The sequence below is a fragment of the Aegilops tauschii genome, chromosome 1, assembly GCF_002575655.3.
Source record: "Aegilops tauschii subsp. strangulata cultivar AL8/78 chromosome 1, Aet v6.0, whole genome shotgun sequence".
Lineage (NCBI taxonomy): Eukaryota > Viridiplantae > Streptophyta > Magnoliopsida > Poales > Poaceae > Aegilops > Aegilops tauschii.
In genome coordinates this window covers 222,184,016-222,206,968 of record NC_053035.3, presented here as the reverse complement: position 1 = coordinate 222,206,968, position 22,953 = coordinate 222,184,016, and the positions used below count along the sequence as shown (strand labels likewise).

Here is a 22,953-nt window from a genome sequence, read left to right as displayed (position 1 = left end):
TCTCTTTCACCCTACTCTCTTATTTTCTAAAACAGAAAATAACAAAGAAGAAAAGAAGAAGAAAGGAGGTGTTGGGGAAGAAGTTGGACACGCGGATAATTTTTCCGGACTCACAACAATGTGCTTGTTTTGAGAAAATAGAAAAGGCCATGATTGAAAGATTTAAATTCAAACTCATTTGATTTAAATTCAAATGATTTGAATAGGAAGTGAGGGTTGGTAAGGTCCAAAAATGTTCGGATTTTTGGTGGAGCTCCGGAATATGATGAAAGAATAAATGGCAAGGTTGGAGACCAAGAATTAAGATAACAAAGGCATTGGGATATTTGCAAGTGTGTTATGATGAACTCCAATTAGTGGAATATTTTAATATAGCTCCCTAACAATATTGGGAGGATATATGTTATAAAGAGAAATCACCATGTGCATTTCCCTCGATTTAAATGGATCGAAGATCCATGCAATTTACTTAGTTGAGTTTTTTAAAAATTAAATGACATGATGGCATGATGACATGATGCAATGCAAAAATAAAAGAGCAAGCACCAAAAGAAACACACGGTGATCACGAAAAATATGGAAGTCTTCTGAAGCGTCGGTCTTGGAGCGTTACAACACTCCACCACTACAAAAGGATCTCGTCCCGAGATCTAGGATGGCACCGGAGAGAAGCAGAAAAGGAAGAGGAGAGGTAAACTGAGTTGCTTCTTTGACAAACGAGTGAAACCACGAACCGTTGAACGAATTAAAAGAGAGAAAACAACGAAGATGAACAAAGTTGAAAACAAACCGTTAGAAAAAAGGAACAATGAACATTACGGGTTACAATGGACAAGAAGTACATGCAAGCACTCCGGTTGAAAAGAGATGTACAAGGAACGATAAGGATCCATTACGACAACACCCCGGTTGGAAAATGGAAAGCATAGAATATGAACTTAGCAAAATGAAAGCAGGATGAGACTCCGGTTAGAAGAGGAATGATATACACAACACTCCGGTTAAAACAAGATAAAGAAGGAATAAGAATGATATAATTTGGACAGCACTCCGACTGTAAATGGAAGGAATTGAACATGATCTTGACAAGATGAGAGGATACTCGATGAAATTAACAACACATTTCCTCCGGAACTAATGAAAGAATGTCACAAGGGGTAGGAAAGATTTCAGACAGCACTCCGGTTGAAAAGGAGACAAAACTTGATAAGATGAGAGAACTCGAATGAAAACACGACGCTCCGGCTAAACGGATAAGAAAGGAAAAAAACACATGATCTTGACAAAACAAGATGATTGGTCGAAGAGAGCAACATCACAAAGCCTCCGGAAACAATGCATGATAGTTAGATAGTTGGAGTGAATAGAACGAAGAGTGAAACCAACATCTCCTACCATAAATGAATTTTAAAGAGCATCCTTACGAAGTAGGATTGAACGGAGTTGTTGGAAACCAACAGCGAAAAGAAAAAGCTTGTAGTGGGCTTATGGAAACATCTCAACATTATGAGGTGACAAACTGCCACTAACGGAAACAATGATTGATTGAATTGGGATCAACAAGGAGATGAAAACTTCTTCACCAAAAGGATAGGAGAAAATTTGGATCATTGATAAACACCACAAATAGCTACATTCCTTAGGGGAGGCTATAGGTGAAATATAACCCAATACAACTCCAACAAAAAGATTGATTGGTTGAAAAGACCTCTTGAACGAAGACAAAATGATGGATTTAGATATGTCACTCTTGAAAACTTTATGAATCATGAACCCGAAGGGAAATTATCCAGAATGACATAGCACCATCTCAAACGATAAGGTAGAAAGAATTGCACTTTGGAATGCGAGATGAAGAATGCTTGAACTCCTCAAGAGAGACATGTGTTAAGCACCATGTTTATTTTAGAGTATAGCTTGACGGATCTTGACTCCGAGAGAAATCTTGAAGAACAATTGAAGAATGAAAGGAATCCTTGACGAAGCACCATGTAGAGCCTCCATGAAGAACTCCGGTATACAAAAGGATGATAGAAAGAAAGAGAAGTTGACAACACAAGGTGAAGCCTTGCAATGATTTAGATGAAGCTTTGATATGATATAACCGAGAAAAACTTGGAACTCCGGAAAGAAAAATGAACAAATGAAATCAAGAATTTTGATGAACCTCCGGAATAAGGAGTTGAATTTACTCGATGAAACAAAAATAAGAATTACATTATGCTCGTCCTTCACCAATTAATTGATGGCAAGCAATGGATTTTTCATACTACTTATTCTCGTAGAAAGGATTAAAGAGGGATATTGCTCAACTTAGGAAGGTCTTCATCGAACCACCGGTAGGATTTGGAAACAACGAATGAATTGATATGATAACGAGGGAAGGGAAATCTTGAACGAACTACCGCGAGAATTGAAAATGAAAGTAGCAAAGGCACAATTCAACAGAAAGAATTAGAAAATGAATGAAGATACTTGACAGAATTTAGATACACGAGAACGAAGCGATCATGAACTGATTAGAGGATATTTGAGTGATGCACCGGTATGATTTGGAGAACGAGAGCTGGAAGCTTGAATGAATAATTCTTTCTGAAATGATAGCCTTTGGATGATCAAGAAATGAAAACAACTCTGAAATGCTTCGGATGGGTAAGAAAAGAATTCTCACAATCGAAAACAATTATGAGAGGATGGCATAAGCTAGAACTATGAATCTTCAAGAGAACGGACCAAGATTTAGGAGAAATTGTTCTTCGGTCTTCAAATGTTGAGAATGATGATGAGAAACACCACCATGAATTATTGAGGCACTCCGGAATGACAATTAGAAAGATTGAACCAACAATGAAAAGAATTTGAAAGATCTTGGAGAAAGACATTTGACTGATGATAATTCATTCTTACGTCACTTTGCAATGAATTTGAGAATGACTCCAGAAAGATTAGAAGAGTCAGGTAAGATTCTGGGAAAATACCTGTGGGTTAGGGCCCACTCAAGAGAAACACCGTTGAACAATTTAAAAGAGAGATTAAGCCGGTTGAATTAAATGGCTTGAAAGAGATAACAACCTCGAGAAAGCTTGAACGGATTGGGAATGGCAATGCGAGAGGTGAATGATTAAGAGATACACCGGCATGAGAAAAACATTTGAAACGAGGAAAAGAATACGATCAACACTGAAAGCTTGACTTAAGTCCACCGGAGAAGAAAAAGAACGAAGAATAATAAACTTGAAGCTCCGTTAGTATCTTCATGAGAAAATCACCGGATAAGAACATTGAAAGAAAAGAATAAAGAGACTTCGTATCAATAAAAATGATACTTGATTAAGAAATCTGAGTCCTTGAAGAAAGAGGATGGGAGGGCGGGAAAACAAAGGCAACTTGGGGCAGATGGAATGGATACCGTTGAGAAAACTTAGAATTGATCTCGCGAATGTTGAAACGATCGGATCCGCTTGAAGAGAAGCACACCGGTTGAAAAGAATTGAAAAGACAACCTTGAAGATGAAGAAGGATTAGCATCCACATATAAATATGAGAACACCACTTAGGATAAGGTATGGAATCAACACTTGTCATTGAAGCAACTCGAAAACCACAAAACAAAACAAAACAAAAAACAAAGGATTTGGCTTGCAGAATAAGCCGGAACAAACATATGATAGAGATCTCGTCCGAAGTTTTCGTGGTGGGGCCCACACGGGCTCGATCGTACAGCACCATCATGTACAAGGCAGTGCACATGACATACGAAGCGTCCCCGAGTCGGCATAGCCAAGGACTCTTTAAGACACTACGAGACCACTGTAAAACCAACCGTGGAAAGGCGGATCACTAGACGTCGAACCCCAATCTCATATCATGCATCTGTCGGAAAGATATCCTAGGAGCTACTTGAATTCCCACTCATAAACTCCCGAAACTTTCTGGTTATGCAATCAGATGTTGGGGATACAGGGGACACAAAATATATCACCCAAACTAACAATACCTAGATCCAGCTGTATCCATCCTTCAACACATAACCAAGAAACCTTCGGAAATCATTTACCTCAACCTTCGAAAAGCATCCGTTATACGAGTTATGGCAATACTCCCGAACTCCCGCCCCAGTACTGGGTGGCGTCGAGGTGATCTCACCAACAACTGCATAAAAGAGATTTCGATGTCGGCGAAACTCAGGTATTCCAGAACTGCAACGATAAAATTGTGACGACAACACCTCGGAGCTCAACTCCCCGGGACACTGCCACAACCCCTAAATGTCAGGAGGCACCAAGAACAATGTTCTCGTCACAAAACCATCGGAGCGATTCCAAGATGCCCGTGTGATCCTAAAATTTTTTTTAGTGAAATTTGAGGAGAGAAAAGTCAAAATTTCTACGTCAGGAGGCCTCACCAGAGCGACGAAGGGACTGAGGAGTAAAAAGAATCCTACTCTCCGATATATATAATCCTAAGACTCAAAATATTTTTGTTCTAGACTCAACAACGCCAGCGATTCGATCAAGCAGGGGGGCTCCTAAGTCGGGGATGGCTCTGATTACCAACTTGTAACGCCCACGATACGGCTATATCTCCCACGTGTCGAGGCACGACTTAGAGGCATAACCGCATTGTGGTTTTGTCGCAAGAAGGGTCATCTTCACACAATCCCATGTAATGAACAAGAATGGGATAAGGAGTTGGCTTACAATCGCCACTTCACACAATACATAAATAAATCATACATCAATCAGAGTACACACATAGGTCCGACTACAGAACCAAAAGAAAAGAAGACAACCCAACTGCTAGATCCCCGATCGTCCCAACTGGGCACCACTACTGAACAACATGAAAAGAAACAACACAAAGAGCAAGATCTTCATCGAGCTCCCACTTGAGCTCAGCTGCGTCACCTGCACTGGTATCATCGGCACCTGCAACTATTTTGGAAGTATCTGTGAGTCACGAGGACTCAGCAATCTCACACCCGCGAGATCAAGACTATTTAAACTTAAAGGAATGGATGGGGTAATGAGGTGGAGCTACAGCAAGCACTAAGCTTATATGGTGGCTAACATACGCAAATGAGAGCGAGAAGAGAAGCAACGGAACGGTCGTGAACTAGCAATGATCAAGAAGTGATCCTGAACTCCTACTTACGTCAAACATAACCCAAAAGCCGTGTTCACTTCCCGGACTCCGCCGAAAAGAGACCATCACAGCTACACACGCGGTTGATGTATTTTAATTAAGGTCAAGTGTCAAGTTCTCTACCACCGGATATTAACAAATTCTCATCTGCCACATAACCGCGGGCACGGCTTTCGAAAGATAACACCCTGCAGGGGTGTCCCAACTTAGCCCATTATAAGCTCTCACGGTCAACGAAGGATATTCCTTCTCCCGGGAAGACCCGATCAGTCTCGAAATCCCAGTTACAAGACATTTCGACACTCCACATAAATTGCATTGCAAATTCTCCTCAAGTCCACCCAATGTCTCCTCCGCCGACTTCGCCGGAAAGCAAGACGTCATCCGACAAATTCTGTCCACCTTCGCCGGTAGTCCGCCCACTATCGCCTTCGCAGACTTTGCCAGAAAACAAGACGACGTCCGACAAAATATGTCCAATGTTGTCTCCGCCTACTTCGCCGGAAAACCGTCCAATGTCGCCTCGTTAGACTTCGACAGAAAACATACTGGCTTCCAACAGTGCTCCACAGTTCACCGGAAATTTGTCGGCCGATCCTACGCTTGAGGTATGTCCACAAAGAGTTGAAATCATGGTCTTTGTTTTCCACGCCTCGCCACCATCGGTGAGCGTAGCCGTTACTGCTCCACCGCGCCGCCTGCTAGAGTTCTTCTTCTGAGCCTCCCTTCGCTCTGCTGCTCGCTCCTACAACTCTATGGCTCGTCTTCGCCTCCGCCGCAAGCACAGATGCATGTATATTGTACAGTGGTAGACAAAATATGCAATATCTAACAGTGATGTAGATAGTTTGATCAGACTCAGCTTACTGGTATCGAGCTCCCAATAATTTAGATGAATAATAACCTTAAGTTTCCTGCATCCGGATGTTACTGTGTACTGTTCCGTTGAAATGGTGTACTTGCTGGGTTTATAAGAGCTTAATGCAAGTTATTTTCCTGCATTTGGATTTCCCTGTGTACTGTTTTGTTGGAATACTATACATATTCAGTTTAAGAGCTTCATACTACTGTGGCCTGGAAAAGAATTTATGACAACACCATTTATGGAACAATGATTTTGTAAGTAATCAGTAAGCTCACTAAGTAATGATGTGAGTGTGATCTCAAATCTCTTGGGAGCTTTGATGATTGGTTAGACAATAAAGAAGCAATTGAGTTTTCTGGCAACAAAGAAGAAGCAATTGAGGTCGCACGCACCCAACTATGACGCACTATGTAATCTAAGTGCTATCATCCAAACCTCAGATTAGTTACTCTTCTTTTTAGTGTTTACATGCTCTGAGCAATACATGTTTTTTTACACTCTGCTCCTGGTCGTACTACTCTACTACTCATCTGCAGCTTGTAGCTAAGTGATTACTGGATGCTCATGATAAACATCAAGCATGTTCTAACTTCTAATTGCATCATGTATTGGCTCTGCATTGGGATGATCGGCACAGGTCTTGGGAGAAACTCTTATTGAACTAACCCATGTTATCTTTTATCAAGGCGATGGACCTGAGATTCAGTTAGCTCTTGCTGAATGGACTGGGCAGAGGACTGTTCTCAATGTCTTCATTAATGGGGAACACATTGGTGGCTGTGACGGTGAGCTGATTTGCTTACTAAAACTTTGTTGAACTTATGATTGGAATTATGGTTCTATGAACAAGCAGCAAATTGCATTGTGCAAGCTTGCTTTCTTGAATTGGATTACTTTCTGACAGTTACTTACATGTCATTGAAGAAGATGCTCGGCACACATTTGGAGCAGAGAGTCTGCAGATTTGGAGCAGAGACAATTGAACCATCATCGAGTGAGGCGAGGTTACCACTAAATCTACCAATTGCGACCAAAGCGGTTCTAAAACGCTAAACCAGATCTAATATGTAATTAATTAATCAAAGTGAATTCTACTCGTATGCCACAAGAGGGCTGAGCGGAAAGGAGGACTAACCAGTCAAAAATTGAAGCCGAGGCCGCAGTGCGCGCCTAATCAACCAGCCGGCCCGCCACAGGTGCATACGCGGGAGCACCGCTTCACCCAAAGGGCAGTGGCTCGCCGGTGTCGGGACTTGCTGGCGCGGAGGCGGCGTGACGGAAGCAGGGCGAGGCGGAGGGAAGCCAGGCGCGGGGGAGAATGGGGAGGCCAGCGACTGCTGTCGGGAGGCTCTCCCGGACGGCAGCAAGGTGGCTGCGCTGATATGTGAAGCGGCGGGCACCGCACACGCGAGGTCGTCCAGGAGGAGGCACTCTGCAGAGATCTAGGAGAGGAGGAGGTCGACGGGAGGAGAGCGAGCGGCGTCGTGGTGGTCTCGCCACTGAGCGACGGCAGGAGGACGGCGAGCTGAGGCAAAGGAGAGCGAGTCGGCTGTGTGCAGGTGGCTCCCAGGCGGATCGGGGAGACGGTGCGAGGAGAAAGTGAGCAGAAGCGTGCCCCCGCTGTTCACCATCGAGGAGGAGGAGAGAGCAATGGAAGAGCTGGCATTCTTTATTTATTTTTTGCGAGAAGAGGCTGGCATTGGGGCTGTGCCGGCTACTTTAGTGGGCTTAAAGAAAGATGGGTCGGGGCTGGCTCTTGAGTGATATCCTACTTTTAATCGTTTTTCCCTACTTTGTGGTTACTCAAACTGAAACAATTTTATTTTCAGTAAATAGAGACTTCTTGGCCGGGATTTAACAGAGGTTCAAATATTTTTAAGTTTTTATAAACTTTCATGAAAACTTAGTTGGAACTATTACATATTAATATTATCATCATCTTTAGTCGTTATTAAATCTTATTATTCTCATCTTTTTTTAAGAAATATTCACATCTTTTTCTAAGAGTGTGCGTGCACCACCACTCTTTCATCGGATGAAAGTGCGGAGCTGAAATACATCATGACAAACAATGTTAGAGAGGCTTTTCCTGAAAAGTGATACTCAAGAATGCCTATGTACTGATGCTCGTCAAAATTAAAGGTAATAAGTGTTGTGGAATGACAAGGCCCATGTTCTATTAATTTAATCGTCCGTTGCAACGCACGGGTATTTGTACAAAACAGTTCATTTTGAGTTGTGTGAAATAACTAACGGGGGGAGTAGTTGATTCGAAAAAAAAAAGTACCAGTCGGTCAGTCGTGGTAGCCCTTCCGCGCAACTACCAGGAAGAACCCAAACAAAGAATCCATCCCCTCACGTACGCGGTAGCCGGCCTTCTTCTCCCACGCCCCACCGCCCCTCCTCGATTCCTCCCGGCGGCGAGCGCACCGAGGAAGCGATGAATCCCTTCGCGAAGAAGCCAACGCCGCGAGGTACGACTCAACCCCTCCCCATCCCCACCGTTCAAAATTTCACCTAATTTGGCCTCGGCTCACGCGATCCTTTCCAATTTGCGCTTCGCGCGCCGGCGCTGCGTAGCTCGAGTTCTGATCGATCGGATTGCTTTCGGGGACGATCCTAGGGTTCCGTACGCCTGTGTCTAGCTCAATCGTTGTGCCCTGAGCTCTGAATCCCTGATTGCGGTTTCTGCTGTGCAGAGGCGATCAGGAACAGCAAGCGGGAGCTGACGAACGCGACAAGAGGTGAGTAGTTTGTGCTCCGGCACACTTGGCGCTCAAGTGGATTGCCATTTTTAAATGCTAGTTATTAGGTCAGAGTATACCAAGTTACATGTGCTAGCTGTAGTTTGAACCTAATTAATGCAAGTTGAATCAAAGGCTGGTTCATTATATTCGATTGTTTCTGATCAACTGTTCGAGGCAATTGTAGTTTCCATCTAGGTTATCTTCTGATTTAAGGTTCAATCCCTGTTATTTTGTGTAAATTGAATGCTCGAAATTTGATTGAAATTGAATATTATGTACTCACAGCCCTTGGCTGTTGTATAGCACGGTTTGACATACCATCTGTGATTCCTTACATTCTACGGTATCATAATACACATACGCTCCAAGCTTTTGCATGTTTGCTAAAAAAGTTGTTGAAACTCGAGGAGTTGAGGTTTGACTGAATTATGAAACATGGAGGGAAATACTATTCTGCATCCTGTCCTAGAAACGACATGTTGAGAATTTCGGTTAATGTCAACTATGACATTTTATAGAAAACCATGTTAGCCATGCTTTCTCCCAATAGTTCAACTATGCAGGTTTCGAGATGATCTAATTCCTGACATGTGTCATCTGTAGGTATTGAGAGGGACATCGGGACATTACAACAAGAGGTCTGTATGTTTAATCACATACCCTGTCTTTTGTGGTTAATGAGAAAAAAAATGCTCAGGATACCTGCCAATGGAATGACTTTATACGTTCAGTCATTTGACAAGTTGTTAAAGCCTGCTCCATGTAGTTCTTCACATATTTCACGCTCCATATGACGCACACATATTTTCTTGCTGTGTTTCTCTATTTTATTTGTACCAGTTGAATAAGCAGTAACCACAGCTTCACCTTGTTTTTTGTTCCAATTAGGAAAAGAGACTAGTTGCTGAAATCAAAAGGACTGCAAAAACTGGCAATGAGGTTTTATTTCTTATATTTCGGTTTGACGCACTAATTTTGTTCTAAATCATGCAGTATGGTTCTCCTGATACCCTTCTATTTGGCAGGCCGCAACTAAAATTCTGGCCCGTCAACTGATCAGGTTAAGACAAAAAATATCTACTTTACAAGGTAGTCGAGCTCAGATTCGTGGCATCGCGACACACACACAGGTGAATATTTTCCTTTTTTTTCTTTCTTCGACACATGGTGGTGAGTTAATTTTCTTGTTTTGTTGCCGTACTCTGTCCTTAGGCGATGCAGGCCAACACTTCAGTGTCTGCTGGCATGCAAAGTGCGAGTAAAGCGATGGGAGCTATGAACAAGGTAATAGCCTACCAAACTTATTGGCATGATACATTCCAGGTGTTTAAAATTTTAAAAACCAAGTGTATACTAACACAGTATCTTTGAACTTAAATCTTACAGTAGTAACTTCTGTGTGTCTTTGTTCTGGGATGTAGAACACAATTTTGTAAGAATCGGAACACATGTTCTACTATAAATTTTGTTTTATTTTTGCTGCAGCAAATGGATCCCGCCAAGCAAATGAAAGTAATGCAAGAATTCCAAAAGCAGTCAGCACAAATGGATAGGACGGTATGCAACTTATGGCCATCCTACTTTCATAGAATGATTGCTTTCAATTTGACAAGATTTTACATTGTTTTCCTGGGAAGCTCACAAGCATGTGATGGGTTCCTGTGTATTAGATTATGACAAAGTGTATGCACTGATTATCCTTGTTATTTGTGCAGAACGAGATGATGTCAGACTCAATCGACAATGTCTTAGACGATGACCAGGCTGAGGACGAAACTGAAGAGCTTGCTAACCAGGTTATTTCCAGTGTCCAACCTCAATCCAAATTGGTAGCATCTCTTTGAAAGACTCTTCCTAGCATGTTTCTTCGATTATTCATTCTTTTCAATGTCTCTTTTAGGTGCTCGACGAGATTGGTGTTGACGTTGCCTCACAGGTAGTTGAAGCTACCAGTGCAACCCCTTTTTCATTACTATGATTCTAACTCTTGTTCGAAATTTCTCTTGTCCTGACACTGTTTTGCAGTTGTCCTCGGCTCCCAAAGGAAGAATTGCTGGAAAGAAGGTTCAGGCTGATGAGAGGTATGCAGGATCCTGGATCTTTAGTCGTTTATTTTCTTCATTTTTATACCCCCCTTGGACCCTTCATACCTTGTTAAGGAATCCAGGTTACTACTCCCTCCGTCCCAAAAAGCTTGTCTTAGATTTGTCTAGATACGGATGTATCTAGACACGTTAGATACATCCGTATCTAGACAGATCTAAGACAAGCTTTTTGGTACGGAGGTAATATATTTTTTGAACTTCAAACTGCGATGGGCCAAGACTACCTTAGCTCCCCACTGTTACCCTTATGCAACACATCGGAATAGTTAATAAATCCTATTTAAAAAGAGTAAACTCTTAGAGTCGGAATCACACTCCCTTCGTCTCAAAATAAGTGTCTCAACCTTAGTACAATTTTGTACTAAAATTACTACAAAGTTGAGACACTTATTTTGGGACGGAGGGAGTATGTTTTTGTGTACCGAATAAAAAAGAAGGATAAAGTAGTTTCGAAGTAGAACATTTACTTTGATTTTGTATTCATGATATTTTGTCTGCATTTCTTTAAAAGAATTAAACATGATCTGGTGTAGGATCTTATTACTTCGACCATTGCTGACGCACACTTATCTCCAACAGCTATTTATGTACTCTTGATCTTTTTTCCACTCAATATTGGGCTTACGACTGCTCCCCTTGCTTCCATGAATCTACACCTATACCTGATATAAGTTGCCATGTTAATGACACTGGTTACCTTGTTTACAGTTCGGAATTGGAAGAGCTCGAGCAGAGGCTGGCTGCTCTGAAAAATCCATAAAGTGACTCCCCTTTGCAACCCTCTCTCCACGCAGAGTGCCTAGGCTTCAAATTCTTGTTGGGGACCTGAAAGACATTTTGCATTTGTGAATATTGGATGGGGGATGGTTTACTAGAAAGTGAGGGGCAGATGACGCCGCCAGAGTTTGATCTTAAGGGAGTCCTGTAAAAAGCTTGATTGCTTGGCTATTACTGTGGCCATGCAGGCTGGAACTGATGAGTTTATGCTTCGATGGAGTGATTTGTTTGGGTAGTTACAATGCTTAGTGTAAAAAGTCGAGATATTTCATATAGTATCTCTTTGCTCGTAAGGTTTAATGTGCTTCTTTTACAAGCTAGTTTCATTTTCTTCTTTGAGGTGGTTACACATTAAATTTCGTTTCTGGACCAAAAGTATGGCAAACGGGCACAACCCAGTCCAGGACCAAAATTACACATTAATGGTGGCGTTATGCCAGCCCCCCCACCCCCACTAGGGCTGGACCACACACAGAGATTTATCAGTTTTGACCTATTTGTCACTTGGTTTTGCATGTTTGCGGTGAATGGTATGGCTCATGTATGAGATGCAGTCATGGGTTTGTCAAGTCGGCTAGAGCCTAAGCGCTATCATTATAATGTACTACAACCTACATGTCGGCTTGTGATTCTCTGTAATTCATTACTAGTTGTAGTAACTGAAGGACATAGAACAACCGCGTTACTCGGATGGAGATCCAGGCGTCCCGGCCTGACGAACAGGATGGAGATCCGACCATGCTATTGGAGTCGCCGGAGGACCTTCATGGAGGAGACATACTATTCAAGAAATATTTATTTGTTTGTGATTGACATTGGTTCTATTTCTATGCATGTTGAATGGTAGAAATATCCCTCGTAAATATCAAGCACATTTGCCACCCCAGATGTTGCACCTTCAGATATTGCACCTTCGCATGTCTTGTAGGTCTAGCACTGGGCTCACCAAATTATTTCTATGCATGTTGAATGGTAGAAAGACCCCTCATAAATATCAAGCACATTTGCCATTCCAGATGTTACACCTTCGCATGTCTTGTACGTCTAGCAGTGGGCTCATGACATTGGGGTGCTGCTAGGTGTCCTTGAATTAGAGGGTTTGTGTCGGACACGAACATACACGCCATCATGTTTGTTCATAAGGCTATCCAAACAATTTTGGGTCTTGTGGCAAAAATAGATCGGGAGACGGGGTATGAGATACCTCCTCTACGATGCTACAGTAGGTAGCAACGGTGGCCCCGCTAGCCAGACAACGGGCGAGGATCTAAATCTGTTTGGAACTTGATGAGAATTTTTATTATTTCAGGTGTTCGCTGTACTATAATGATTAAAGATGAATAGACCGGAAGTTTTCTAGCAGAAAAAAAAGTCACCGATACCTGCACACAAAACACAACATAAACTTGTCCTCAACACGTGAAGAAGGTTTTCAAGTTTCTCGTCCTGCTAGTTCCAAGATTAAATTGCATGGAATGGTAGGAATTGATAAACAAATACTCCCTCCGTTCTAAAATTCTTGTCTTAAATTTGTCTAAATATGGATATTAGATACATCTTCTTGTCTTAGATTTGTCTAGATACGGATGTATCCCGTATCTAGACAAATCTAAGACAAGAATTTTGGAACGAAGGGAGTAAAATAAAAGAAACGGTACAACAAATTGTATTTTTTATGAGGTTTTCTAGGAGAGGATGGCAAGCGAACGCATCTTTTTAGCAGTTTTAGTTGCAACGCAAGAATAAATGGTGGCAGTTTTAGGAGAAAAATGCCTTTCTCTAAAGAAAAAGCTAATCCTACGAAGAAATTCTTACGTTAAGAAAATATCATGCGAATCTAAAGAAACTGCTAGCAAAAAGTTCGCAAATGCCACTCCTCCCACCGAATGTTCGCTAGCTATTGCAGTCCAGAAAGAATGCTATCCTCCAAACAATTATAAACAATCACCATGTTTATCCTTTCTTCCGAAGACCCCTAGGTAGCTTTTCCAATCGTTTTTGCATGTGCAGTATCAACCCCTCCAGCTAATCCGGTTTGAAATAACACTACGAGCTAGATGGACGCATAACGACGTACATACATAGATCAATCCAAGGGAACAGCACCGACTTGATGACATAGCGTAAAGGTCCAGAGTACACAAAGGGAAAGAATCGATGCTGTCGTTAATCCGTTGGTAAGGCGAGGCTGGGCTTGTCGGCGGAGGGGGACGGCAAGCTGAGGCTCCTCGTCAGCTCGGGCTCGGGCTCCGTCTTCCGGTTCCGGACGCTGCCTTCGCCGTCATCGTCGTCTTCGCCGGACGCTTGCTGCTCCTCCTCTCCGTCAGGCTCATCTACGTGATTATAGCAGCATAAGTTTTTCGTCAAGAGAAACATATCACAGCTGAGCACGAGAATGGTGCGTACCGAAGAGGGATTTGACGCTTGGTCTCTTCGCCTTCTCCTTCTTCTTCAGACCAGCTGTGTGCGCGCGCAGTGGGTTAAACAAGGCATTGTTAGTGAGCAAGAAAATGGTAACGGTATAGCATGGCACTGTTTATGGCTGTTCGTAAATTTCCTCAGAATTTCCTGAAACTCTGAAGATTCAGACTTTCAGAGTCACTATTTAAATAAGAAGGTCAAGTCTTGAAAGGTTGTTATGTCGTCTAAGGTTTCGAAAAAAAATCTTAAACTACTCATGGAGATGTAAAAAAAATTCTCGAATACAACTACTCATGGGGATGGAGAGTGCTATGAAGAACAAAGGAAACAAATTCAACTAATAAGATCATTGTATTCCACACACAAAAAAAAGGGATTCTCTCGTAAACATTCCAATATTTGGAGGAATGTTTGCGGTTTCTAATTTCATATAATTCCATACATCCTAAATCACTTTTAACATTTGTGACAGGTGTAATGAAACTACTTTTCAAAGCCAGATTAGGGTTCATGTTAGACGGGATTAGAAAGTTTTGGGTTCATATTGATTGATTCATAGTTTAAGGCTCAAGTCAGACCAAGCACAGCAGTTCATGATTCAAAATAGATTTGTTTCTACCTAAAAAATAACTTGTGGCATAACAAACTCATGAATTTTGAAAATTGACACAAGATGAATAACTTCAACATGTTCACACAGTTCGAATCATGGTATATCTGCTTATATAATCGGCTATAACAAGAACAAATGGTGGCAATGGAAGAGGCAAACATAGTTATTTAAAGAAAGTCGAAAGTACACAGTACCCATTTCAAGAACTTCATCATCATTCACAAGTTCAAAGTTCTTGTAAGTATAGCCCACGAAATTCAGGTCCTTTGATGAAAGCATCTGCAAGGCAAATGACAGAATAGATGGGGGAAAAGGCGGTCCAAATTATTGCATACATAGGTTGAAATTTGTAATGTTAACGAAAGAGTTTATATATAAATGCAAATTACCTTCCTCCAAGGGCCTGTCTTTGATGAAGCTTGAGAATGATCGGAAGACTGCAAATACAACATAATTAAAAAAAAATTGTACTGACTTCTGGAGATGAAGAAGAACATAATTTAGAAGAAAACCAACTGCCCACCTCTTCAAATTTCTCAAAATTCTGAGTGTCCAACTCATCCGTTACTTGAGGTAAGTATGCAGCTTCGGTTTCATACAATTTCTCCCAGTCTACTTCATTAAACCAGATGTGCTCCTAATATTGAACATGCAAAGTAGTATGAAGAAAAATTCGGTAGTGGCACCATTTTTTTCTTTTCTTTTTAAAGGACTCAGATATTTGATTGGAGGCATGTTTCAAGGCATTCTTAAAGGACACATAACAACCTTAATTTCCTCTGCACCTTTTGTACCGAGGCGTTGGTCAACGCTGCATAAGAGTCTACTTATTAGATCTTTTGCATCCAGCGTTAGCCGTGCTTCTTCCGGAAATTTAAGGTGAGTTCTCCAGTTCACAATCTGTCGTGGCCCACATATGCGCAACGAGAACAAAATTGCATAAGATGAAAGCAGAGAACAATAAAACTTGGAAATCCGAGTAGAATGGGGGATACCCATGACTACCTTTCTGCAAGTTGTCATAGGTTCGTCCGAGTAGAATGGGGGATACCCCACTAGCATTTCATACATGATAGCACCAAGTGACCACCTAAACAAAGTGGGAAACCATTTTGTATTTGAGTGAAACTCAACAGATGCAATGGCATGTGATATACCGAAAATTATGCTTACCAGTCGCACTCCATCCCATAACCTTTCTTCAGAAGAACTTCTGGAGCAATGTAGTCGGGTGTACCAACAGTGGAGTAAGCCTGCAATCATTTAAGGGCATGTCAGAAACATGGAAACAGTTCAAAAGCGGCCGAACGAACTGTTAAGATATTCCTATCAACCAACTATCCCAAAAGACCGATTTTATAGGAAGAGGAGATATAATATACTTAACAACCCCCCCCCCCCCCCCCCCCCCTTCACATCCGACGTGGATATGGAATGATCAACACCTCCCCCCACACCCGACGTGGGCGTGGATAAATGATTGGGGAAAATGCAGGGACTGAGACTTGAACACAAGATCTCAGGTCTGATACCATGTTAAGATATTCCTATCAACCAACTATTCCAAAAGACGTGGATAGGAAGAGGAGATATAATATACTTAACACGAACAACAATGCCCGCTCTCTCATAGTTTATTTATGGATAAGCTACTAATGATTAATGATCAGTTCAATAAGGTGTAGGTAATACTCACCAAAGTTCTTCTGTTCTTTTGCCAGTGCTCCAGCTGTTCTTGTTGTGTGCGTTTCGGCGTAGTTTGTTGTCTTCCATCACCATGAGCCGATGATGTTCTATTAGGCGTGACATCCTTCTCATTCAAGTCAGGGAAGGCTGCATAGTCAAGTGGTTTGCATAGCCCAAAATCGGATAGTCTCAAGTGGCCATATCTATCTAGGAGCAGATTATCAGGCTTGATATCTCTGGAAGATCAAGTACCAAGTTCATAAGGAAATCTCCAAAATACCAAGTATAATTTATAGGTTCCCGCAAAAAAAAGTACCATTTATAGGAGCCGAACACATACCTGTGGATGTAGTTGTGCTTGTGGATTGCTTCTATCGCGAGAACCGTTTCGCCAACATAGAACCTAGCCTCGTCCTCGGTCAACGTGTCTTTTCTCATCAGCAATGTCATCATGTCGCCTCCAGGAAGGTACTCCATTATGAGATACAGAAATTCGTTATCTTGGAAAGAACAATACAGCTTCACAATGCAATGGTGGTCCACTTCGGCAAGGAGGTTCCTTTCGGCTCTGACATGCTCAACCTGTGTGAAATCCAAAGTATGATCAGAGACGGAGCGAACAATTCGACGTAAACGCACACCCAGAATTCTTATCACAAGATAGTCATACCTGACCTCGGCGAAGCATTTCTGACTTCTTGAGTTTCTTCATTGCATAGACATTCCCTGTGGTCTTCTCTCTGCAGATCCTAACCTAGAAGGAAAATTTTGCAGCAATTGGGAAGAAAGAACAGATGGAAAGAGGACGTAGAGTGAGCCTACATTTGCATGGAAGTTTTACCTCACCAAATGCTCCTTTCCCTATCACTGTCAGCAGGTCAAAATCCTCGGCACTCATTTTGTGCCTCTGCAAACGCATGTACTCTGTCTCCTTCTTCTCAAATTGCTTCAGGATGTTGTTCTGCTCCTCCTCGGACACATTGGCATCTGCTAGCTTCCTTTCAAAACTATACCGTCTATATTGTGAAACAAAAAAAAATCACCAGTTAAAGCATTATTTCTTGAAATTAAACATGGCCAGCAATGTAAAATCCTATCGCGAACAAAATCATGTTATGAGCATATAATGCTTTAATGGTTCGTAGGATTACATTAATCCACAACTTATACATATAGGACAATTACCACACAAAGTATTCCTGAATTCAATCATTTCTTTTATCAGGGATCACAAGGTTGTACGGAAACGACACGTGAAAGGTCTCACAATTATCATTTTGCATATGGGCAAACATATTACATCATGGGCCGGTAAAATACTAGACCTTATTGACAGTTAAAACTTATGACAATCGGCCAAGATGCGGCACGGATCCTCATTACTTACCTCTCTTTCCTGTCCTGTAGATGTTTCATCTGCTCCTTGTAGTGCTTCTCGATGTACTGCTTTGCCGCGGCAACCCTTTGCTTCGTAGCGCTGGAAGGTGCTTCATCGGTCCCTTCCTTGCCACTTGGAGGCATATCTTTCTTCTTGCCGACGGATTTCTCCCTCGTTTGGAGCTTGTTGAACCAGCTCCTCGCAGAATCCATTGCAAACGGGATAAGAGCAAGAAACTATCAAATGCATAAGCCTATGAGGCACCCTTGTCTAGGAAGAAACTGCATCCAATACTTGTCTTGACTGAGGCAAAATTTGTTTGGGGTAAAAATCCATCTACATGTGAATGAACTGCCCCCGAAGTTAGGATCACAATTTTGTTTGCATGGCTCCAAAATGGTGGGGAATTTTGGCCTGAATTTAGGCCCGAGCGCGTTGAAATATAGTCGCCAAATGTTTTAGCTGGTGGCACAGAAGCCAGCCTGTAGGCTAGAAACAGGGGATGCTAAAAATACACAGTTGAATGAGTGGCTTTGGTTGAGTGTGTTTCCTAAGGAAAAAAAAAGTACTTCCTCTGATCCATATAAAGTTGTACAAAAGCTGCGGCAATTAATATGGATGAGACGGACTACAACAATCCATTGACAATCTAACAAACCCAAATTATTGAAGCTGTGATACCGTTTTTATGAGTTTTGTGGCTTTGCTTTACTTCTCTTCATTTGATATGGGCAAAATCATGCTGGCGTCTACTTAAAAATAAAAAATAAAAAACAACGGTGCTGGCGTCCATGTATGGTGAAATGCTCACATATTGCTTGTTTCGTTCCCTTCTGCTAATGGTAATTTTTGTTTTTAAATTTCATTTTGTTAGGGTATACACTTCATATTCAGAATCATTCTTGGGACAACTGTTCAATGTTGCTATTCCAGATGTTTGTATGGTGGTTGTTGCTATAAAACCATCATCAGATCAGCGCAGAGAACAAGCATAACCGTGCTCTAGTTCTCAAACGAATCTTCGCAAATGATAGAATAAAACAAGCTTTTCGCATAAACAGTACTCTCGAATCTTTCAGGACAGAAATACAAGTGGAGGTCAGTATGATTCTTGTATCAGTATATGAGATCTGGCAAACACAAATATGACAAACAAGGAAACCCACACTTCTATTCAGGAAAATATTCAGACTTTCGAAGCTCCCTGAATCCATGCGGGTTGATGCCTTGATAGATAACAGCACCTCCCCAAAGGTTTATTTTTCAAGTACCAAGTGGATGCAGATCGTCATTTTTCACCATGTGATTTCATAGGGTACAAGCTCCAGTGAGTAGAAATTTTGTGTACTTTTTCAGTCACACAATTTTCTTTGTCTGTGACACAGCAGATGGCATTCTGTTGTCAAAATGCTGCCCATCCGGCACCGGTGCTTTTTGTTTGTCCCAGTTCAGTAGACGAGGGTAGGCTTCGCTGCATACCACAGATAATGGAAGTCCGAGAAGAGAGGAGATGTGTAAGCCACCAACACAAGACATAGCAAAATGAGAAGCTGGGCGGGTATCACTTACAATCATATATTGCAAGAAGCGTAGAGATTGTAGTGTAAGTACAAAATTTAATTCTCACCTCTATAGCAGAAATATCTGAAAAGGGGTCGATGCTTTTCTTGGTAGGTTCTTTTGAGGCCCTGGTTCCAGCATTGGGTCCAGAACTCATTCTTGCAGATGCAGAGTCATTAGGGGGAGGTGGGAGCGGAGACCGAAGCTTCCCGGTTGCACCTGGCGGTGGTGCAAGAAGCATGCTTGCTTTAGGTTTTTCAGTGGCCCCACCAGATAAGCCAGCAGAGGAAAGCATGCCACTTCCAGTTGATGGCTTGTTTTTCACGTTTATCCTAATGGTTTCACCTTCCTACAACAGCAGGGACACCATCATCAAAAGGTCAGGAACAGATATACAACCATAGGGGTCATGCATCAGGCAAAAGCATTAGTTCCATTACCCTGATGGCTTAACCTCTTATAGAGACAAACTACTATTAGAGAACATGCATGCATCTTACAAGGATACTGGATAAAGTGTGTCTCAGCTTCAAATTTTTGCATCCATATAAGAAATAATAGACCAAAAAAGTGGTGTATCATATCACAAATATCAACCATGTGATAATAACCAGAAACCTAACTCTATCAAAGCTTCAACCATCTAGGACTGCTAGATGAGCAGAAGTTACATACAAAAAAAAGGGGGGCAGCCCAGTGCATGTAGCTCCCGCTTGCGCAGGGTCCAGGGAAGGGTCCGACCACTTTGGGTCTATTGTACGCAGCCTTTCCCTACATTTCTGTAAGAGGCTGTTTCCAGGACTTGAACCCGTGACCTCATGGTCACAAGGCAGCAGCTTTACCACTGCGCCAAGGCTCCCCTTCAGAAGTTACATACACATGGAGAAAAATGACAATGGACATGGGACGAACAATTCATGTGTAGACTCTAATCCAGTAGAACCTAGATCGCTACATACAAATTTCTGACACCATTTTTGGCCAGCTAAGCCAGTAACCGGGTAATTTTCACCTATATGTGCAATCTAACAACGCCTTACTAAATTTTGCGGTGGTTTGGTTCGATGTTTTCTCATCTTCATGGCATGCCTGTTATGTTAAAAACCAAATTCATTGCATCTATAGCAGCCTTCACTTCATGCGGTCTTAATATATCCCTCAGCAAGACCCTAAGCGGTGTGCAAGTGGGTCCTATCAAGACTAGGGATGCACGCAGACGGCGTCCGCATGCCGTGACTGTTCGCATACCCATAATTAAAACTAGCACGGTTATTAAAGTAATTAGGATTAGTGCAATTTCGGCCGCGCGGACACGTCTGCCTGCATATAGTCAGGACGGCCCACCAACACCCATCATTGTTCTTTTGCTTGACCATGAATGCAAGGATATATGCACAAAGTGAACCGACAATCAAGAGCATCTTCAATAGATGATGTAAAATACATCACCAAATTGTGCTTCGAGTAAAATTTACATCACCAAAAAGTGGTTTTTTACATCACCAAAAACCTCCAACTCCAACAGATGATGTAAAATAGGGTACTAGTGCTCCAATAACTGATGTAAAACAGGGCAGCCACACAACAACCGCTCCACAATTTCATACATATTTCAACCAAATAACATCAAAATCATCTCCAATAAATCCTAAATCATCTTAAAATCACAAATCATCTCAAACAAATCATCATCAATATTCGAAGATGGTAGTCGCGCCAGTCATAGAGCCTCTCCTCTGCCTCGTTGACGCGTGCCAGTAGGGGGCTGCCCGTAATTTCGGCGAGGCGGCACCCGCGATGCCGACCGAAGCAGCAGCTGCTCGGCTTGGTCACAGCGGTTGCGCACCTGCCCGTGGTAGCTCCGGCGGCTAGAAGACCTACGACAGACAACGACCACGAGCTCCGCGAGCCATCACAGGCGTCGGCACTCCGGCCAACAGCCGAATCGGCCGAAACACTACGCAGCGGCGGATCCAAATCGGCACGGCTACACCTCCGGCAGCAATCCGGGGTAACGGGGGTGGGGAAGCGGGGTCGCGGCAAACTCAGAGGAGGACGGACGAGCGGCAGCCGCAGCCTTGCCGACCGAAATCGCCGGCGGCGGTGGTCGGTGGGGAGCGGGCACGCGGCGGGAACGTTTCGCGTGGCAGTTGAGGCTGCGCACGTTTTGCTCACGTTTTGCTCGAGCGGCCCAAGTGATGCAAATTGCATCACTTGGTGCCCTATTTTACATCATGGAGAAAACTCGAGCAAAAGTTTTTTTTATTTGCATCTACATCATCTATTGGGCACCGTTTTTGTGCCTTCGTGAAGTAAAAATCAGTTATTTTTACATCTACATCATCCATTGGAGATGCTCTAAGTGGGAGATAGAGTAATAATGAAGTGGGCAAGTAAGCTATATCACCAAATGTCATACTCCCTCCGTAAAGAAATATAAGAGCGTTTAGATCACTAAGCGCTCTTATATTTCTTTACAGAGGAAGTACAAAGCAATTAGTAACATATCTGTGATTGTTCATTTGGTCATTATGTAACTTTCTACTGGCCCTTATTATTTTGAAGGAAGAAGTCGACATTTTGTAGCAGCATAGTAGATACTTCACCTACTTGGATAAACAGTTTGTATCAGAACACATTTTCAATTCATTTATGAAAAATTGTGAACATATTTCAGATAAGGAGCAACTAATTTGGCAGTGAAAAATGTAGCCTTTGATCAATCAGATTACACTATAGCTGAGCAATAGCAAAGAGAGAAGCTGGGCATTTTTCTGTTACCTTGAGCCGGCGATTCACTGCCGGGTGGATGTCAATCTGGCTGTCGTCTGCCTCCTCGCCACCGGTCTCCTTATCTTGCTCCCTCTTGACATACTTCTCGTGATCCGACAGGGCCACGTTGAAGTCGAAGGCCTCATTGCGCTCGCCGAAGCCCAGGCCGACGAAGGCATGCTTCCCCCTGCCGTCCTCGATGCGGAGCACGAAGTAGCGCGACGAGTCGAGCACGGTCTCGACGGCGCTGTCCCTCTGGCCGGGCAGCACGAAGCAGGCGGCGAAGAGGTCCCCGGAGCCCGGGTCCTCGAGCCGGATCTCGCAGCGGTCGCCGCACGACACCACGCGGAGGCGGCCCGTCCAGATCTTGTCCGTCTGCAGCCACTCGCCGCACTTGTAGCCGCCGCTGGTGGTGCGCGGCGGGATCTTGAACACCGACACCTCGCGCACCACCAGCAGCGTGTGCTCGAAGGCCTCCTCCTCCTCTGGCAACGACGCCATGGTCCCTCCTCGCCGCTCGCCGCTCTACTTCACTGCTACAATCGAATAGACAATGGCCGCCGAGATCAGATTAGGAGAGGGTGCTAACATACGACCAAAGATCCGGATCATCTCACCTCGGCGGGTAGTGGCGGATTCTGGGCTTGATCTGACGCAAAATGAAACCTCTTGGGGAATCGCTTGGGATTCGTTCGAAGCTGAGGTTTGGATTGGGTTCTTGATGGGGAGAAGGTAGAGAAGGAGAAGACGTGGTATCGAAGGGTGGAAGGTGCGAGGAGGAGGAGCAGCAGCAGCAGCAGCAGCAGAAATCAGAATGTTACGCTTAACGATTTGCCCCTCTGATCGGGATACTTTTCTGTTTCGGGGTCTCCTTTGCAAACGTT

General features: G+C 43.0%; 3 protein-coding genes and 1 long non-coding RNA gene across 5 annotated transcripts; 1 reads left to right on the top strand and 3 right to left on the bottom strand.

The window, feature by feature from the left end:
* Window positions 1-4,684: 4,684 nt before the first annotated feature.
* On the bottom strand, window positions 4,685-8,294 carry LOC141042528 (uncharacterized). The gene is made up of 2 exons (XR_012205679.1): window positions 7,146-8,294; window positions 4,685-4,934 (listed from the first exon to the last, which is right to left on the bottom strand). It is a non-coding gene; the product is annotated as an uncharacterized lncRNA (long non-coding RNA).
* Window positions 8,291-11,932, top strand: LOC109733358 (vacuolar protein sorting-associated protein 2 homolog 3). The gene is made up of 11 exons (XM_020292558.3): window positions 8,291-8,484; window positions 8,710-8,754; window positions 9,361-9,395; window positions 9,646-9,696; window positions 9,783-9,887; window positions 9,970-10,041; window positions 10,243-10,314; window positions 10,473-10,553; window positions 10,658-10,693; window positions 10,783-10,838; window positions 11,571-11,932. Exons 1-11 carry the CDS (start codon window positions 8,451-8,453, stop codon window positions 11,620-11,622), a joined length of 639 nt encoding a protein of 212 aa, XP_020148147.1. The 5' UTR covers window positions 8,291-8,450; the 3' UTR covers window positions 11,623-11,932.
* A 1,518-nt stretch (window positions 11,933-13,450) lies between these two features.
* Window positions 13,451-18,757, bottom strand: LOC109733359 (uncharacterized). Its single transcript, XM_020292560.4, has 13 exons — window positions 17,747-18,757; window positions 17,201-17,375; window positions 17,030-17,113; window positions 16,700-16,941; window positions 16,370-16,595; window positions 15,847-15,926; window positions 15,679-15,763; window positions 15,442-15,573; window positions 15,197-15,310; window positions 15,063-15,110; window positions 14,868-14,952; window positions 14,046-14,099; window positions 13,451-13,972 (listed from the first exon to the last, which is right to left on the bottom strand). Exons 1-13 carry the CDS (start codon window positions 17,947-17,949, stop codon window positions 13,806-13,808), a joined length of 1,695 nt encoding a protein of 564 aa, XP_020148149.1. The 5' UTR covers window positions 17,950-18,757; the 3' UTR covers window positions 13,451-13,805.
* A 26-nt stretch (window positions 18,758-18,783) lies between these two features.
* On the bottom strand, window positions 18,784-22,934 carry LOC109733360 (uncharacterized protein At1g03900). Of its 2 annotated transcripts, none has more exons than XM_020292561.4 (4): window positions 22,687-22,934; window positions 22,079-22,602; window positions 19,365-19,646; window positions 18,784-19,208 (listed from the first exon to the last, which is right to left on the bottom strand). In XM_020292561.4, exons 2-4 carry the CDS (start codon window positions 22,568-22,570, stop codon window positions 19,140-19,142), a joined length of 843 nt encoding a protein of 280 aa, XP_020148150.1. In that variant the 5' UTR covers window positions 22,571-22,602; window positions 22,687-22,934; the 3' UTR covers window positions 18,784-19,139. The 2 variants fall into 2 exon arrangements, with proteins under 2 accessions (XP_020148150.1, XP_020148151.1); XM_020292562.4 differs by having other exon boundaries at window positions 22,079-22,605; window positions 22,687-22,915.
* Between the last annotated feature and the right edge of the window lie 19 nt (window positions 22,935-22,953).

Excerpts from the sequence above, each read along its gene's own strand:
- LOC109733360 (XM_020292561.4), bottom strand. The coding sequence starts at position 22,570 with ATGGCGTCGTTGCCAGAGGAGGAGGAGGCCTTCGAGCACACGCTGCTG. Across the intron at positions 19,647-22,078 it reads CAGTGAATCGCCGGCTCAAG|GAAGGTGAAACCATTAGGAT; the intron begins GTAACAGAAAAA and ends CTGCTGTTGTAG. Across the intron at positions 19,209-19,364 it reads CAGATATTTCTGCTATAGAG|CGAAGCCTACCCTCGTCTAC; the intron begins GTGAGAATTAAA and ends TGTGGTATGCAG.
- LOC109733359 (XM_020292560.4), bottom strand. The coding sequence starts at position 17,949 with ATGGATTCTGCGAGGAGCTGGTTCAACAAGCTCCAAACGAGGGAGAAA. Across the intron at positions 15,764-15,846 it reads TATGGGATGGAGTGCGACTG|GTGGTCACTTGGTGCTATCA; the intron begins GTAAGCATAATT and ends CACTTTGTTTAG. Across the intron at positions 14,100-14,867 it reads TGATGAAGTTCTTGAAATGG|CTGGTCTGAAGAAGAAGGAG; the intron begins GTACTGTGTACT and ends GCGCGCACACAG.
- LOC109733358 (XM_020292558.3), top strand. The coding sequence starts at position 8,451 with ATGAATCCCTTCGCGAAGAAGCCAACGCCGCGAG. Across the intron at positions 9,396-9,645 it reads TCGGGACATTACAACAAGAG|GAAAAGAGACTAGTTGCTGA; the intron begins GTCTGTATGTTT and ends TGTTCCAATTAG. Across the intron at positions 10,694-10,782 it reads GTGTTGACGTTGCCTCACAG|TTGTCCTCGGCTCCCAAAGG; the intron begins GTAGTTGAAGCT and ends ACTGTTTTGCAG.